Here is a 15,561-nt window from a genome sequence, read left to right on the forward strand (position 1 = left end):
CATATATTGGGAAATATTCGTTTGCCCATTATAAACAGTGTATAGCATATAATAAAAAGTTATATGTTTATATATAAAGTATTTTGTGAAAAATATTATGATTTCTCGTTGTTTTACCATTAACGTCTTAAAGACGATACACATACGTTTTAAAATTGGATTGAAACAGAATCGGTAGATAATGTACAATGTACATTTTTATTACATTATATGATCTAATGATAGTACGTGGGCAGAAGTAATTTTTCCATGTTTTATTTTGCATCTACCAATATCACATATATGTATATTATATAATATGCATTGTTAATCGGGAGTGCCGTTTAACATTTTGCTTATTATAACTCTTTGTATTAACGTTCTTAAGTGTTTTTTTCATAAGTTTAAAGATTATGTTGTATAAGTTGCATAAGCATTGACAGAAAACAACGAACGGTCCTCGTGGACATGACAATAACGAGAAAAACAGATGTTGTTTTTACAACGAACTCGAGAGGAAAATAAATAATGAATTTCAATTACGAATGGTAGTTAAGGTCATCGTTTATAAGAAATAAATTTTCCTCTTACAGAAAAACAACTAGTTGAATTTAAAATAATGGAACTGTATTTTCGTCGTGTGTAAATTGTATTTGTACTTAAACAACGAGAAATAACATTATCCTTTGCATTATTCATTTTTACGTTTAATTTAATTATAATTATCAAGCTATGTATAAAGTGTTGTCAGGTTTAATTTCATTTAATTTTTACAATGTAACCATGATATGAAGCATAATTGATCTTTAACTTTTTAGACTTAAATAGTGCACCCTTATATTTTTAAATTAGAATATAAATAAAAATCTTTTTGTGGAAAATGTATCTTCTTTGATGATGTTAAATGTTTTAAACAATCAATATTAATTCCATTAATATTTATATTTTTAGGTAATACGATAGTATGGCTAGTGGTGAATTAGAAGTATTGCGATGTGAATCCAGTTTATGGTCTGGACACTGTTGTGCCCGATGTCGGGCCGAATTGGGCCGAATAATCAATAAAGGGGCCAATTGCCGTGCTTGCCGTGAACGGATATGTATGTCTTGCAGGGAATATTCAACTGCCACACATGCTCCCGAATGGCTATGTATTCGGTGTCATAAAGAAAAAATTGAGTACGTAGTATGAATTATTGTTTATTTTCATATATCGATAAATTAATTTTGACCTATCATACTTGAAATATATAGTATATATCTTGGCTATTTTATGTTATACTGCTTATTTGTGTTACATAACGATAAATATAACGTTATGATAGAAGTACCTACTAGAAAAACCAAAAAACTGCCAAACTATATTTGTAATATAATTAATTTACTGCGAATGCCGAATATTCATATATACGTCTTTATGAAATCATACAATCAAAGTATTTTTGAATTTCTCATTTTCAGAATTGAGATAACTATTATATAGTAATTTAAGTGTTAATTTTTTAATTCCCTTATTAGTGGTCTTAATATTATTTGACCAGTTTTAAGAAATGTTATAGGTTTTTTAATAGGTATAATATATTATATTCGTAGTAGTCATCACGCAAAAAGTGGTCAAGTGATAATTTTTAAAATTTAAATTATTTGGCTGCTTTATGCATGACAATATAGCACTTTAGTCAACGATTTGTAAAAAGTTTCGACGTGAAAAAAAAATTATTGAATAGTATAAATTTAATTATAAAAATGATTACTTAACCACCTTTTATTTTGGGAATGACGATTTGTATAAATTAGACAATTTTATTAATTCAAACAATATTATTAATTATGAAACCTTAATTTAATCCCGACGGATCTTCAAAGCTCATCTAAATCGAAATAAGTGCATAATTAATTGCAAATCAGTTTAAATTATTTTAACATTTAGAAATAATTAATGTTTGTTAAATGCAAAACAAATAAAAAATGTATGCTAATTATTTGATTACTGTTTATAATTTTTTTTTTTTAATATGTACTTATTTTTTGTAACTATTTTTATTTGATATTTTATTATTTGTTTTTTGTATGTCTATTACTTAAAAATGTAAACAGATATAACATTACATACTTGTATTCTATGTATACATTTTTTTTAGATCTAATATATCTAAACAGTAAAATACTTTATTTTAAATAAGATGACTAGGAATTTAAATCTTTTAACTACTGGTAATATTTCTTAAAAATTTATTTATAAATATATGACCACAACAATATAATTGATTAGATTATTAACTTACAATAAAAATGTTGTTCATTTCTGACTTAGTGACTTATTAAAATGAATTTGTTTACTTTTTATAATGTTTATATTTTAAAAATCATATTGTAAATCGAGCTATGTTCAGAACTGAATGAAATAATTTATCATTTCTTGTAGATTTATAATATAATAGGTATTTAATATTGACTTATTCCAAGGTAAACGAAAGTAAATATGTTTACTACACCCATTTATTGTGTCATGTCTGTACGTAGTCTGACCACAACCAACATTATAAAAATAGTGTAGATACTTGAATAATAATATATAAACATTAATTTGAGACTAATAATTAAATCAGCATAAATAACATTCTTAAAAATTGTCTGAAATACCAACATTTTAGTTTAAAAATACGAATTAAAAAAACAAAAATATTATATAGGTAATAATATTTTTGTCTCGCCTACGGTGAAAGTTTATTTTTTGATTTCGGTTATAGTGTTTGAAAATTACCTTATTCCACTCCGTAGATAGTAAATAATTTGTTTTGGTCCAATAGCAGTTGGTATCCAAATCAGATTAAAATACATAAAAGCATCGATGATACATTTTGTCAAATACTAAATGGTAGGCGGGTTACTCCCGTGCTGTCCTTTAAAATAAAAAAATGAAACAGCTTGTTAAAGTTAGACAACGATAATAATTTATTATGACTTTTGATTATTGTAACATTGATAGAGTTGATAGTGGAGGCGGTAGAAATGTGACTACATATATGTAGCGACTCATGCAAGAAGGTAATTTCGGTGTTGGGTGAAAGCAGCGCTTGCCGGAGGGGCTTAAGATTAACAATTGTGTGTCACACACGTCACTTGCGTCTGAAATAGCACACTTCCCACCCTTGTTACACAATATAATATTAAACTCAATTTTTTTTACTAACATGATTGAGTTAAGTCATTACATATGTTTTTAGTGGTTGCTGTTTATTTTTATGATTTTAATATTTTATTGTCATTGCAATTATAACGTGAAATATGCTAAATTTGTAACAATAAAAAATATTGATTTGTAAATTTCAAAAACTAATTTTCAATTATTTGTAAATTACTGGCATGTTTTTCGAATCGATCGAGTTACTATCCTACAATAGCTTAAATTATTTATATATAATATGTAATAAATTATTAATTGGTTCAATAATTCAGTATATAGATACTATTTTTTCAATATTTAATAATACTAATAATAGGTATACTAAATATAAAAAAGGCTATTTCATTATTAACGTGAAAATAACCAATGTTTCTTTTTAAATGATTCTATTTACAATTTATGTGTTCAACTTTGGATGAAAAGAATATCAATTCACCTAAAAATGTACTACGCTAATTTTAAAACATGATGGTGATAGATCAGGAAATAGTTCTTACACTTGAGTCTTAAAGGTTAAAAATTACATATGTTAGTTCCTATGTACACATTGAGAAAATAAGATATTATAGGTAAGTTCCTATAGACTACAAAAATGATGTATGTTTGATTATACCGCGGGTTATTTGCTATAAATTAATATCGATACCGAATTTTTTACCGTCTCCGCTTCATCACCTCCTTAGCTATTACAGTAATTTGGAATTTATAATAAATTATATTTGAGGCCAAGCTTCGCTAAACTGTTTCATAGTACAACATGGGACTTACTGTATTAGACAAAATATATCGAAATATGTTAATGTAGATATATTAATAAGATTTCAACAATAACTTTTTTTCACGCCGAGCTGAATAAAAACACTTCCTGTCCGCTGATTGGAAAAAGTACTATTTCTACTGCTTCAACCAGAATCAAAAATTAAACAGCATTAATGTGAAAAAAATTAAAAGTAATTGTTTTCTTCCTATTCCCAACGACAACTACTTTAAGTATTTATATTAAAATGCGTACCGTGTCACGGCCACGAACAAAATCTGATTGTTCGATGAAATGCTGTCTGTTTTTGTATGATTACCTAAGTGTTTAATGTTTATATAGTATCTTAAATGTATAATGTTTCCATGTTATAGTTTTTTTATCCATAATAAACTTCATGATAATGTTATGTAAAATTATACGAAATATAGATCGTCGAGTGGTAATAAAAAATTATGTTATTTCAGATCTTTGGAGCCGGCGAAAGAATGGATCGTTGATTTTTGGACACCAGAAAACATGAAATATACGAAAAATGAAACTAAACTCGGCAGGTCCCTGACGTTTAAAGGTACGTTGACGACGGCAATAAATCATTTCAGCTTCATTATTGTTCACCACGTATGGCAACGCGTGGTGCATATATTGTCGTACGACGATATTGTACATTAATATTTCATTCGTTACGAAACTCGAGCGCATTATATATACAACATGGAAACAATTGTATAAATTCGTCGCCTCCTTCCTCCTTCGTTCTCATCGTCGTCTTTTTTCTACACTCTTTTCGCTTTTCTCCACAAATATATGTATATAATATATTATAATATTACATCGTTTATACATAATATCAAATATATATATATATATATATATATATATACTGGTGAACGAGTCTGCCCACCAAAGTCCGTTGATCCTAATGGATCGACGCTGTCTCCTCCTACAGGTGACCGTCCCGCCAGCGCGCGCGTGCCTACGTGTGTGCTGCCATTTTTTCGTTACGTTTTTTTTTTTGTTTTTGTTAGTTTAGTCTCCTCGTTCTCTCCTCGTGTGTGTAACGCGTTATGTGTGTTTTTGTCGATAGACTCGTCTCCGTGGTCGGCCGTCAGAGGGTCGCCCGAACTACGAGCCTACAGCAGCATGCCACGGGGTAGTGTACCGTGGCCGCAGCGTGCAGGTAACAGCGACGGCACCGTCGGAGCGGCCACACGCGTCGGACGACCCGCACAAGCCGCCGCCGGAACGACGAACCCCGACGTTCGTCCGATGACGCGGCAGCCGACTGTGGAAGTCAACACCGTCCATCTGGTGGACACTTGTGGCCACGTCATCGACATGCAAACGGTCTCTGAGTCGACGGAGACAGCCATCGTCGGTGCCTCCACGCTGAAGACCTCGGTTGACGTCGACCACCCCATCGGTGACGAATCCGAAGACTTCCGCCGTAAGCAAGTGGCCACCGCTTTAACCAGGGTACAAGAAGATCTCAAACATATTCCGCCCGGTAAGAAGCAGCTCTTACCGTTCATTTTGTTCTTCGGCATTTACAGTTGGCCGGGCGATCTATTTTATTTGCCGCGCCGTGTCAAAATGCTTGAAAGAAAGTCCACCAAAATGTTAAATTAGTAATTTTATTGATATAAAATGTAGTATTTAAGTAATTTAAATCAAAAGGATCTGAAATATTGTTATTGGACCACAAGTTAATATTTTTACATTTTTAATTCTTCGATTTATTCGAATTTCTACTTTGGCCATAGTTGCCTATATCAAGCCCCTTAAAGACATATTGTCCCATACCCATATATTATATTAAATATTAAATTTTTTTTTCTTTATCTATGGTATTTATGATAAAATACTTTTAAAATTTAAAATCTTTATTTTTATTAAGTGAAGGGTCTTATAAATAAATTTGAATTTAAAAATTGCCTATCATATTCAGGCGTTAGTAATAGGCAACTTAATATATAATAAATTAAAAATCCAATAATACAATTTCCATAATTTTTATTTTGTTATAATTTTAATATTATATTAAGGAAGTAAATTGAATACATTATAATACATTACATATATTAAAAAGTAGATCATTTTTATATAATTATAAAAAAAAATAACATTTTTTTTTTTAATAATTACTTTATTCTTATTAGTATAATTTAATCATTCAAAGTCTTTTTTAGCGTTAACTGTATTAATAAATAAGGTTTCAGCATTATTATTATTATCCAGTATTTTTAGTTAATAGATACATGTGTTACTTAACATTTTTAATAAAAATAATTTAAAAAAAACAAATGATTTTCAAAAATAAAATTCAAATTATTACCGAAAAAAAACATTCACCACTTTACCATTATAAAACAATAAATCATAATTAGTTTGGAAAATCAAATTTAACTTTGACGAATCTCAATTTCTTCTATGAAGTAATTAAAAAAAATTCGTGAAAGCTTTCATCTTTCGCCGCCTAGCTTCAATTATAATATACACAATACACTCGAATTATACGATACAGAAAAACTACCCCCTTAATATAAACAATAGTTAGGTTAACTATCATAACTGTGCGTTGATTTAAATGTTGCATGGCATTTACGTAATATACGTATTATAACTTATGACGGTTTTTTAGGATTTAACATTTAAATATAGGCACAACTTCAATAATATACATTTTACACTATATATTAAAATATATTGAAATATAATTTTCTCAATGTATACATTTATAGTTATGTAATATTCATTTTTAAATTAAAACACAATATTTACTAAATAAAACTTAATAAATCAAATAACATTATATTAATATAAATTATTTTTAAATAACTCTGAAGAGGTTATTTTTTAATAAATCTATAATAACTGACATGTATTTTATACTAAAAAATATTGTATAACAGTTTTTATTCAATATCAGTATACTTGATTTATGTATATTATTCACTTTATTAAACATTCAACAACATATTTATGTTATATTTTCTGGATGAATTATTAAACAAAAAAATACTATTGCCTACTAATAGGACTACTAATTTTAACTTCAGTTAGTAAAGTATGTATTGTGACTTGTGAGGACTACGCCTGAAGTGTATCCAATGCGTATTCTAACGCGCACGCGTGTCCACAAAGTAGCATAACCACGTACATAACCAAAAAACGATAATGTTTCTGTTCATTATAGGTTTTCTATTCCTCTCCCACACGGTGCTCTCGACCATCGTAGATGTGAGGTGGTTAACCTTGCAGTCACTTCTTTCGGCAATCCGTCTATTGTGCTTACCGGCCTATTGCCATTGTTATGCATTCATTTGTCACACCCAGGGTTGCCAAGTCTTCCGTACAATGTATTTTGTATCTATTGGTGTGTAGTGTGGACTCCTTATTATTATCTGACATCAACGGTGGACACTGTGATATCACATGAAAATATATAATTTTGTGTTGTGTTATATTCGTACATTTACAAGACGAGTGTAGATAAACACACGCATAATATTATACATATTTAGTACCATTTTTTTCTTAAAACCTGGCACATTCCACTATCAAAATAATATTATATAAACATTGATCCGAATTTTGCTGTCAGTCATTGCATATTGAATCTTAGAATATTTTCTTAGTATTTTTTATCGAGAAATTTTATTGTATTTTACTTTTAAAAATATTATTCTTCCTCTTGGTTTTACTTTCAAATTTTGAAACTTATTTAGTATATAATTTATATTTTAAAATAATTCTTAGCTACACTTAACGTATGTGATTAATGACTAAATTAACATTCTCCGACAACTTTTCATCATTACTTTTTTTACATTCAAATCAGAAAGTTAGTATACACGAGTAATTAGGTATAGAATGATTTCACCTAGAATTTAAATTGTTATAAAAACATATGTGAATTTACTATTGAAATCATCATTGACTTTCAATGACGAAGTCTCTATGAATACGATAAATAAATAACTTTCAATTCGCTTACCAACTAATCATACTCGGTAAACTTGTATATTCACTAAATTACTTTGTACATCCGTATGCTTATAAAATAATAATTATTCTGTCTACTATATTATATATAATATGCATTATAATTTATAATGTGTTTTAATGTTTTATAATATTTCGACTTGAAGGTATGTAAATTGTTATGATTATTTTGGTTTATATTAAATTTCGATTTTATAAAAAAATTTTTTAAATTAGTATTATTATAAACATTAAGTAATATTAAATTATGATTCTAGCATATTATATAAAGTAATTTCTTTGAATTTCATTAGTTTCCAAATTGTTTATTCACAGGCCGTTACGATTGTCGATGAATAAAGAGCATTTTACTCTAACTGTTTTATATAATTTTCGTTACTTTCATTTTAAGTGTAACAATACGATTTTGATAAAAGGCATAAATATAAAAATAAATTATAATACGTTTTGTATATTATTCTTTTTTATACTTAAAAGTAGTTAATCTTACTCAATACAAATCATCGGTTAAATTATTAATTTTAACATATTGCCACCTCTGAATTTATGATAATCCTTTGCTTTTCTTACTTCGAACATTTAATTTTTTTATATGTGTTTATTATTTGTGTACACGTTTTTATACTACTTACCTTTTGTCCAGACAAATATGAATGACAATTTATTTGTATACGTGCAATCGACAATATATTTCTCAAAGCCTATTTGAAAAACCTATATCTATTCATATAAGTTGTACGGCCTGTCTTGAATTTTATTTTAAACCCATTATACTTTTAATATTGGTATAATACCTATCAAATTTCCGAAGCTTGTAAAATATTTTTTTAAAACAGTTCTTTATTTTAAATCAGCCTACGACTCTGCCAATATCATGCACAATAAAACTTTGAATCGCTTAACCATGCTTTTTTATTAAAATTACAAAGAGAAATTATTATAAAAAACAAAAAAAATATTTTCGTATACAATCAAAATTACGACAGAGTAAACATTCTCATCGTCATTATCGCCAGTCTTGATTCTTGTGTGTTTCCTTGTTTGACACATAAACATGATAAATTTGTTAGTTATTCCCTTTAATTACTTTTATTCTTTAACTGGGATCTGAAGCCCAAGTTCAATCAAATAATTTATACATTAAATACATAAATGTAACTATATAGTTATATCGCAAATAAATTTAGTTGCCCAGCATACCGCAACCGTCGTTAATTATATTTTATTTATCATAATTACGTTGTAATATATTATGTATTTATGTAAATTAAACCGCATAGAACTATAGGTATATCATATTTAAAAGCCTATTTGAAACTCGATATCTGAACTCTATACTACTCTAACACACTATTTTTCGAAAAAAACCTGCAGATGCTGTTAAAATCAAGTATTATTTAAATAAGTAAAAAACAATATTTTTTTTTAGTTAATTTTTAACAGCTGTTTTTTAAAATGGTTATACATTGCTGGTATGTACCTCTTATTAGGAACACAATATGGTGCCGAAGGGTGTCTATTGTTCTCAGATTTCCGGGGGAAAATCGGTCTCATCAGAATTCGTAACTCTACTGCACAACTAAAAATTATAAATAAAACGCGTGTGTGTGTGGTACTTGATGCAGTATAATATTCAGCGTGTTGTATATCTTTAAGTATAATTATAAATCTTGGTCTTGACGACATAATATGATGTTTTACCAAACGGTTATTTTTTTTTATAATATAATATACATAAAATGTCGAATTCGGATTGACAAGAATATAAATTTATATATTATAATATTTACGGTTTATAATTTTTAATTTAATTAAAAAATATGATTCAATTAAATTAATTGATTAAACATTTAAACCTCGTACCATTACACAATATCAACGTCATCGGAAAACTAATTATTATGAACCCATTGAATGTAAACAGCAAATTGAATAATTAGAATTTATTAAATCTTTAATTAGTTGTACGCGGTCTTTAGATATATATATATATATATTGATTCTAAGTATTATAAGAAAAAAGTTAATTGGTATATTACGATTTATTTTTACTCGATGACGTAAATTTTAGATTAGCAAATATTACTCATTTACAAATATATAATATTTATTTTTTACTAAAAGCTTTAGGTATAATAAAAATATTTATCATTCTTGTTACTGTCATACTAACAATCGCCATAATGGCTTTTTAAGTATATTTTTGAAAAATGTTCTACTTCTAGTTGATTAATGTATAATACACGATTTCAAGTGATTTTAAAAACTGTCTATAATTATGTATGGTATCTTAATTAAATTAAAACTAGTAAACACGTGTCATTTTATTATTTTTATAATAACTATTATTATATCTATATAATATAACTACATATTCTGTGTTTATTCATATTTAAGTCGTAAAAACAATAGTTCGTAAATTTTAATTTTAATTTTTTAATGAACAGAAAAACTACCTATACATAATACTTACTTTAATAATAAGCTACTTATCATAAGATTCCAGTATTCATTGCATTTCATTATTTTGTATTTAGAATAGCTTTTCGTTGTGAATCTAGTTCTTGATCGGAATTTTATCGTATATTTTTTAAAGGCCAACATATGCATTTCTAATTTCAAACGATTAGCTATTTTAAGTTACTTTTTGGCTAAACATCAGCCACGTTTAGGTATTCAAAACGTAACAATTTCACCCAATAACTTCTTTCAACATTACTTGTTTTACTAATTTTTACATTTAAGAACCAAAAATCATCACTGAATCACATTTGTTTTTACAGAATCAGATTACATAAAATTAAAATGCGAGACTTTCTCATAAACTCATCGATCATTTTAAAAAGCAATTATCCTTTTTCAAAAGAAATATAAAACAAGTATAATATTTTGACAAATAAAATTATTTATTTTTGTTTTTAAAGAAAAATTATTTTTTTATACACAAATTATGATTATATGAATAATGATGATATAATTAGTTAAACAATTTAACAAATAATAATAACGTGTAATTTATTTTATTATTACACTTCAATATAATTGTCAAAATGTAAAATTTGTTTTTTAAGATTCATTAAAAATTTTATGTTGTGCATTTGATTTTGTATAACATATGAAGTTTTATATTTATTTACCTAATATTATGTAATTTAAAACAAGTAAAATATCAATTTAATTTTACCATAGTCATATTAACCAACTTAATTTTAATTATTAATAACATGATTTTATTTACGCTATTTATTGGTTATGAATTAAAATAAATATTTGTATCGTCGTGTGATTACACTTCCGTGTCTCCAAGTAATTTTGAATTTATATTATTATTTTGGAGTTGTTTGTGTGACACAAATAGAAATATTGTACAAACTATAAGTGATTGTTAGCTATAAATAAATCCTAATATGGTTTAAAACCGATATATCTTTAGATGTTCGTTTAAGATGATCGCCGTATAATAAAAAATAGTATTTTATTTTGCAGGAGTAACGCCACCTCGAAGTCGACGTTTTCTCCGTCGGGATCCTTTCCTACACGAAGATATCCTCGGTGGTAGCCGGATCAAAGATGATTACCGGCTGGTCTTTCTGAACGGAGCTGACTGGTCGTCGGACGATGGCGGCTGTGGTCGACAAACGTCATCAAGCTTGTCAGCCGATGATGATTGTGACTGGGACTATTTTATGGCCGGCCTGGACGACGACAACGACCAGACGCGACCGCCGGAACAAACGCAACAACAGTCGGCAGGTGGCGCAGGTACCGGTAACGGCGACCAGTTAATCGGCAGTAGTGGTGGCAGTAAACCGAGCGAGACCGACGCGCGCACAACGACGACGACGTTCGTTCCGGTCGTGTTGCCGTTCCCCGTGTTCGTGCCAGTGCCGATTGTGATACCGCCGGAGCGCGCGCAATACACGCTCACCACAGCGTTCGCAAACGTTTTAACTGAATATTTCCGTGACCGGGATGCCGTAAGTGGTGCAGAAGTGAAAAATGTGAACGACAAAAGGGGCGCCGGTGGTGTCGTCGCGAAAATGCCGGAACCGCCCGCGGCCACCGTCGACGAAAGCGGTGGTGCTGTGCTCACAATGTACGCGACTCACGCGTCGACTCTCGACTCAAAATCATCGTCATCACCGGCCGTATCGTGCGGTGATGAAGACCGTGATGGCGAGGTTGGATATTATTCGTCATCTTCGTCGCCGTCGCCGTCCGACGATTCGGACGATTCGGACGCGCAGAACGTCGCTATGTCGTACGACGTCAACGATAGTCCGGATGACGACGACGATGAAGATGAAGATGATGGTTGCAACGTGAAGCTGTCCAGCATTTTGGATTCGGCGGCCGCTGCAGCAGTTAAATCTTCCACCGGAAATAGCAGCGCCTCTGACGAGTTTTCCGGCACTGAGTCCATGGAACAGATATCCGTCGATGAGTCTTCCGCCGCCGCTGGTTTGAGCGGTAAGTTTACTAGTCTAATAATGATAACACAGGACGACAAGCCGGCCGTGAACGTGGTGACCAGTGATACTACAAAAATAATGCCCACGGTTATCCAAGACGAAGGGTTCAAACTCACTCTGGACACGTCCGAACCGGCTGACGACAGTGAAGTTAAGGTCGTAACTGGTAGTGACACGTTGTCAGCTGTCATTGCGCTAGAAGAAGGTTTGGCCGACGATGATTCTTGGGTAGAAGACTTAGATAGGGATGATTTCAAAATTGAATCTTCTGAAGGCGAAGAGATGTCGTTTGAGGAAGAACCTGAATTCAGAAGATCAGCATTAGACTTTACATTGCACACTATCGTGGAGGAGAGCTGCGAAGAAAGCGAAGTGGAATCTGACCGGAATAATCAGACAGAATTGGAAAAATATTTTTTCTTCGGTCTCTGCGATAAAGATCAAGACGCCAATAAAAATACTGATGCATTTTCTGAAACAAGTTCTATCATAAGCGAAGGCTTCGAGTCTTTGGACAGCATCGAGCCACAACCAGTAGTATCTGAAATGGCTGGATCTAGACTGGAACGATATTTCTTAAGCGAATTTATGGGCTTTGATCGACCAGACTCTGACGGTAGTGTTGGTAGTGACAGTCCAGAACATAGTCCTGAACAACGAAGAAAGAGATTAGTCAGAGCTAGAGGAACTGGGCGTCAACATTCGTCTCTGGACAATCTTACAGAATCTGAACAACAAGTAGAGATACAATTGGATTACGAAGACTCGTCTACAAGTTCAGATTCTAACGACGAATCTGTATCGTTTGAAAAAAGTGATGGTCAATTTGATACTGTAAAAAGAGGCAAGAAGAAGAAAAGATCGGTTGTAACTGCTCCATCTTTGGAAGTATTGGAAACCGGAGAAAACTCAGAAAATATTAATATTGGAGACGATGTGGTAGATAAAAACCCAGATAGTTCTGATATACCAGAAGAAAAAGCAACAGTTCCAATGACGGAAAACGATCAAAAACCAAATGCTACAGAGGGTCTAACCAGAACCGATAGCTTTAATTATTGGAGTTCGGATGAAGAAACAAATTTAATGATGTCTAAAATGAGAGCGTTTTTCAAAACCATGTTGGCAAACCAACCAAAACCAGAAGTGCCAGGAGAAAAGAGTAAGCCACCACAATTGGTAAAATTTGAGTCTGAATTGACCAGACTGATGAAAACTGTACCGGGAATTAGAGACGAACAGGTGAAAGAAATCGTCGAATATTTAAGTAGTGAGGATACGTGGAGCGATTCCTACGATTCATCGGACTACACAAGTTCTGATTTGGAGACCGGCTCTAGGCTACAAGATGAAAACCGGGACACTGCATTCGTCTATCAGAAACTCATGGCTTCGTTGCGGAAAATCGAAGTGCCCAGTTCCGATTCGTCGGTTTCCAGAAATTCACCACCACTCGTTACCAAAGTGATGCAACACATTGGAAGCAGACTCGTAGCGCTGATGCATGCGGTTTCCGAAAATCCTGGTACTCCACGGGCATCCAGATATCACAGACGATCTCATCATCACCACAAAACATCAATCATTTCTACTACCACGGAGGAAGAGGATGAAGGCGATGACGAACAGTTTAATAGCCCGCTGCCCAGATCCAAGTCACACGATCCGTTGTTGGAAGAAGCTCGGCAAGAAGCCAGTGACAATGAAAGGTTCAGTTGGCGAGGTAGTTTCGAGTCGACGCTTATGATGTCGGATTCACGAACCCGGTTAACGTCAAGTGGCGAGAGTTGCGTGACGCTTGCAGCTAAGAGACGGTCCGCGGGTGACCTATTGATAAAGAGTGCTAATAGTAGTCGGGAACAGTTGGACCGTGTGCGATCCTGCGGAAGCATCGGTGGCAGCGTTGAGGACCGAATTTGGAGGAACGGAAGAAGACGGAACAGCGTACCCGATAGTGGCGACTCAGGTGGAGACAGCGATGACGGTGTGGTGGCCACTGGTCCTAAGTCTACCACATTACCAAGAAGTTTACAGCAGCAAGCCATCACATCGTCCTCGAATACAAACTCACTACCCAGGCTGCCTACTACTGCTGCCGCCGCACCCGCGCCATCTCCGAGTCCGCTGACTGGCATATACAAGGCGCACAGTGTACACCAGTTCAATGTTAAGTCAGCTAGGTACAGGCCACCTGGATATAAGAACGTGGCTTCACCGCCACGCAGGGAATACAACCGCAGGAGGATCGCACAGCATCCAGGACAACAGCAATCTGCGTCGACGTCTCCATCCCCGTCTTCTTCATCAATGACCAATTATAATTTCCAATCGCCGGCGACCGGTAAGTAAATCATATAATCTAACTGCAGCATTTTAAGTGTTAATTTTTTTGACCTATTAGTATTGATGCAATTTAGCCCCATCCTTAAATACCTTACAGTAAATCATATTGAAAACTGTTCGAGTTAATTTTCATAAAATTATATTCGCATTAATTTTTGCTGAAACTATGGCTCCAAAATCATAGTGTTAACTTAAATTTAATTTATGCCTAATGATTCGGGTCCGGTTGGATTGTATAGAACGCGCAAGCAATCGTTGCGAGAGTTCAGTGCACAACAGTACGTAGGTATTTGCAATACAAACTAGTACGTTAATTCGATATTGCGACCGAGGCACTCGCACTTGTTTCGTCACAGTTTAGAGAACACATCTGCACACTTCGGATTGTACGTACATGACCTCATCGTCTTTGTTTGACCGAAACATGGTAATAATCTGTAGTGTAGTCGGTAGAAGATAAATTTAATATAATATACAGTATAAGATGAAAAAAAAAATTTAGGTAGGTAGGTGCATTATGGATGTTGAACTCAGGGTTCTGGCGGCGGTGGTTAATTAGTAATTACGTTACTTTATGCCGGATGGCATGTATACACATATCATTTCACTCTAGCTCTTTCACGATAGTCACAATAAAAACCAATGAACGACAACAGCTACTTTCGGTTGTGTGCAAATGGACCCTTTATCAGTTATTGAAAAGTAAATTATATGCAAAAGAAATAATCGATGTGCTGTGCATGATATTACAATATGATGCTATTGCCATTTGGGCGGTAATATACTCCGTTTTCGTATGTCAAGGATAATATGAAGCA

General features: G+C 32.1%; 1 protein-coding gene across 2 annotated transcripts in view; it reads left to right on the forward strand.

Annotated features, from left to right (window-relative positions):
• LOC113555688 overlaps positions 1–15,561 on the forward strand; it is a 62,108-nt gene that overhangs the window by 20,413 nt on the left and 26,134 nt on the right. Inside the window, exons 2-5 of one of the 2 annotated variants that reach the window (XM_026960197.1) lie at positions 931–1,158; positions 4,391–4,494; positions 5,011–5,430; positions 11,400–14,741. In XM_026960197.1, the coding sequence (XP_026815998.1) occupies positions 944–1,158; positions 4,391–4,494; positions 5,011–5,430; positions 11,400–14,741 (4,081 nt within the window). In that variant the 5' untranslated portion in view covers positions 931–943. The remainder of the gene's footprint in view (positions 1–930; positions 1,159–4,390; positions 4,495–5,010; positions 5,431–11,399; positions 14,742–15,561) is intronic. The other variant, XM_026960198.1, reaches the window with a different exon arrangement.

The sequence above is a fragment of the Rhopalosiphum maidis genome, chromosome 4, assembly GCF_003676215.2.
Source record: "Rhopalosiphum maidis isolate BTI-1 chromosome 4, ASM367621v3, whole genome shotgun sequence".
NCBI lineage: Eukaryota > Metazoa > Arthropoda > Insecta > Hemiptera > Aphididae > Rhopalosiphum > Rhopalosiphum maidis.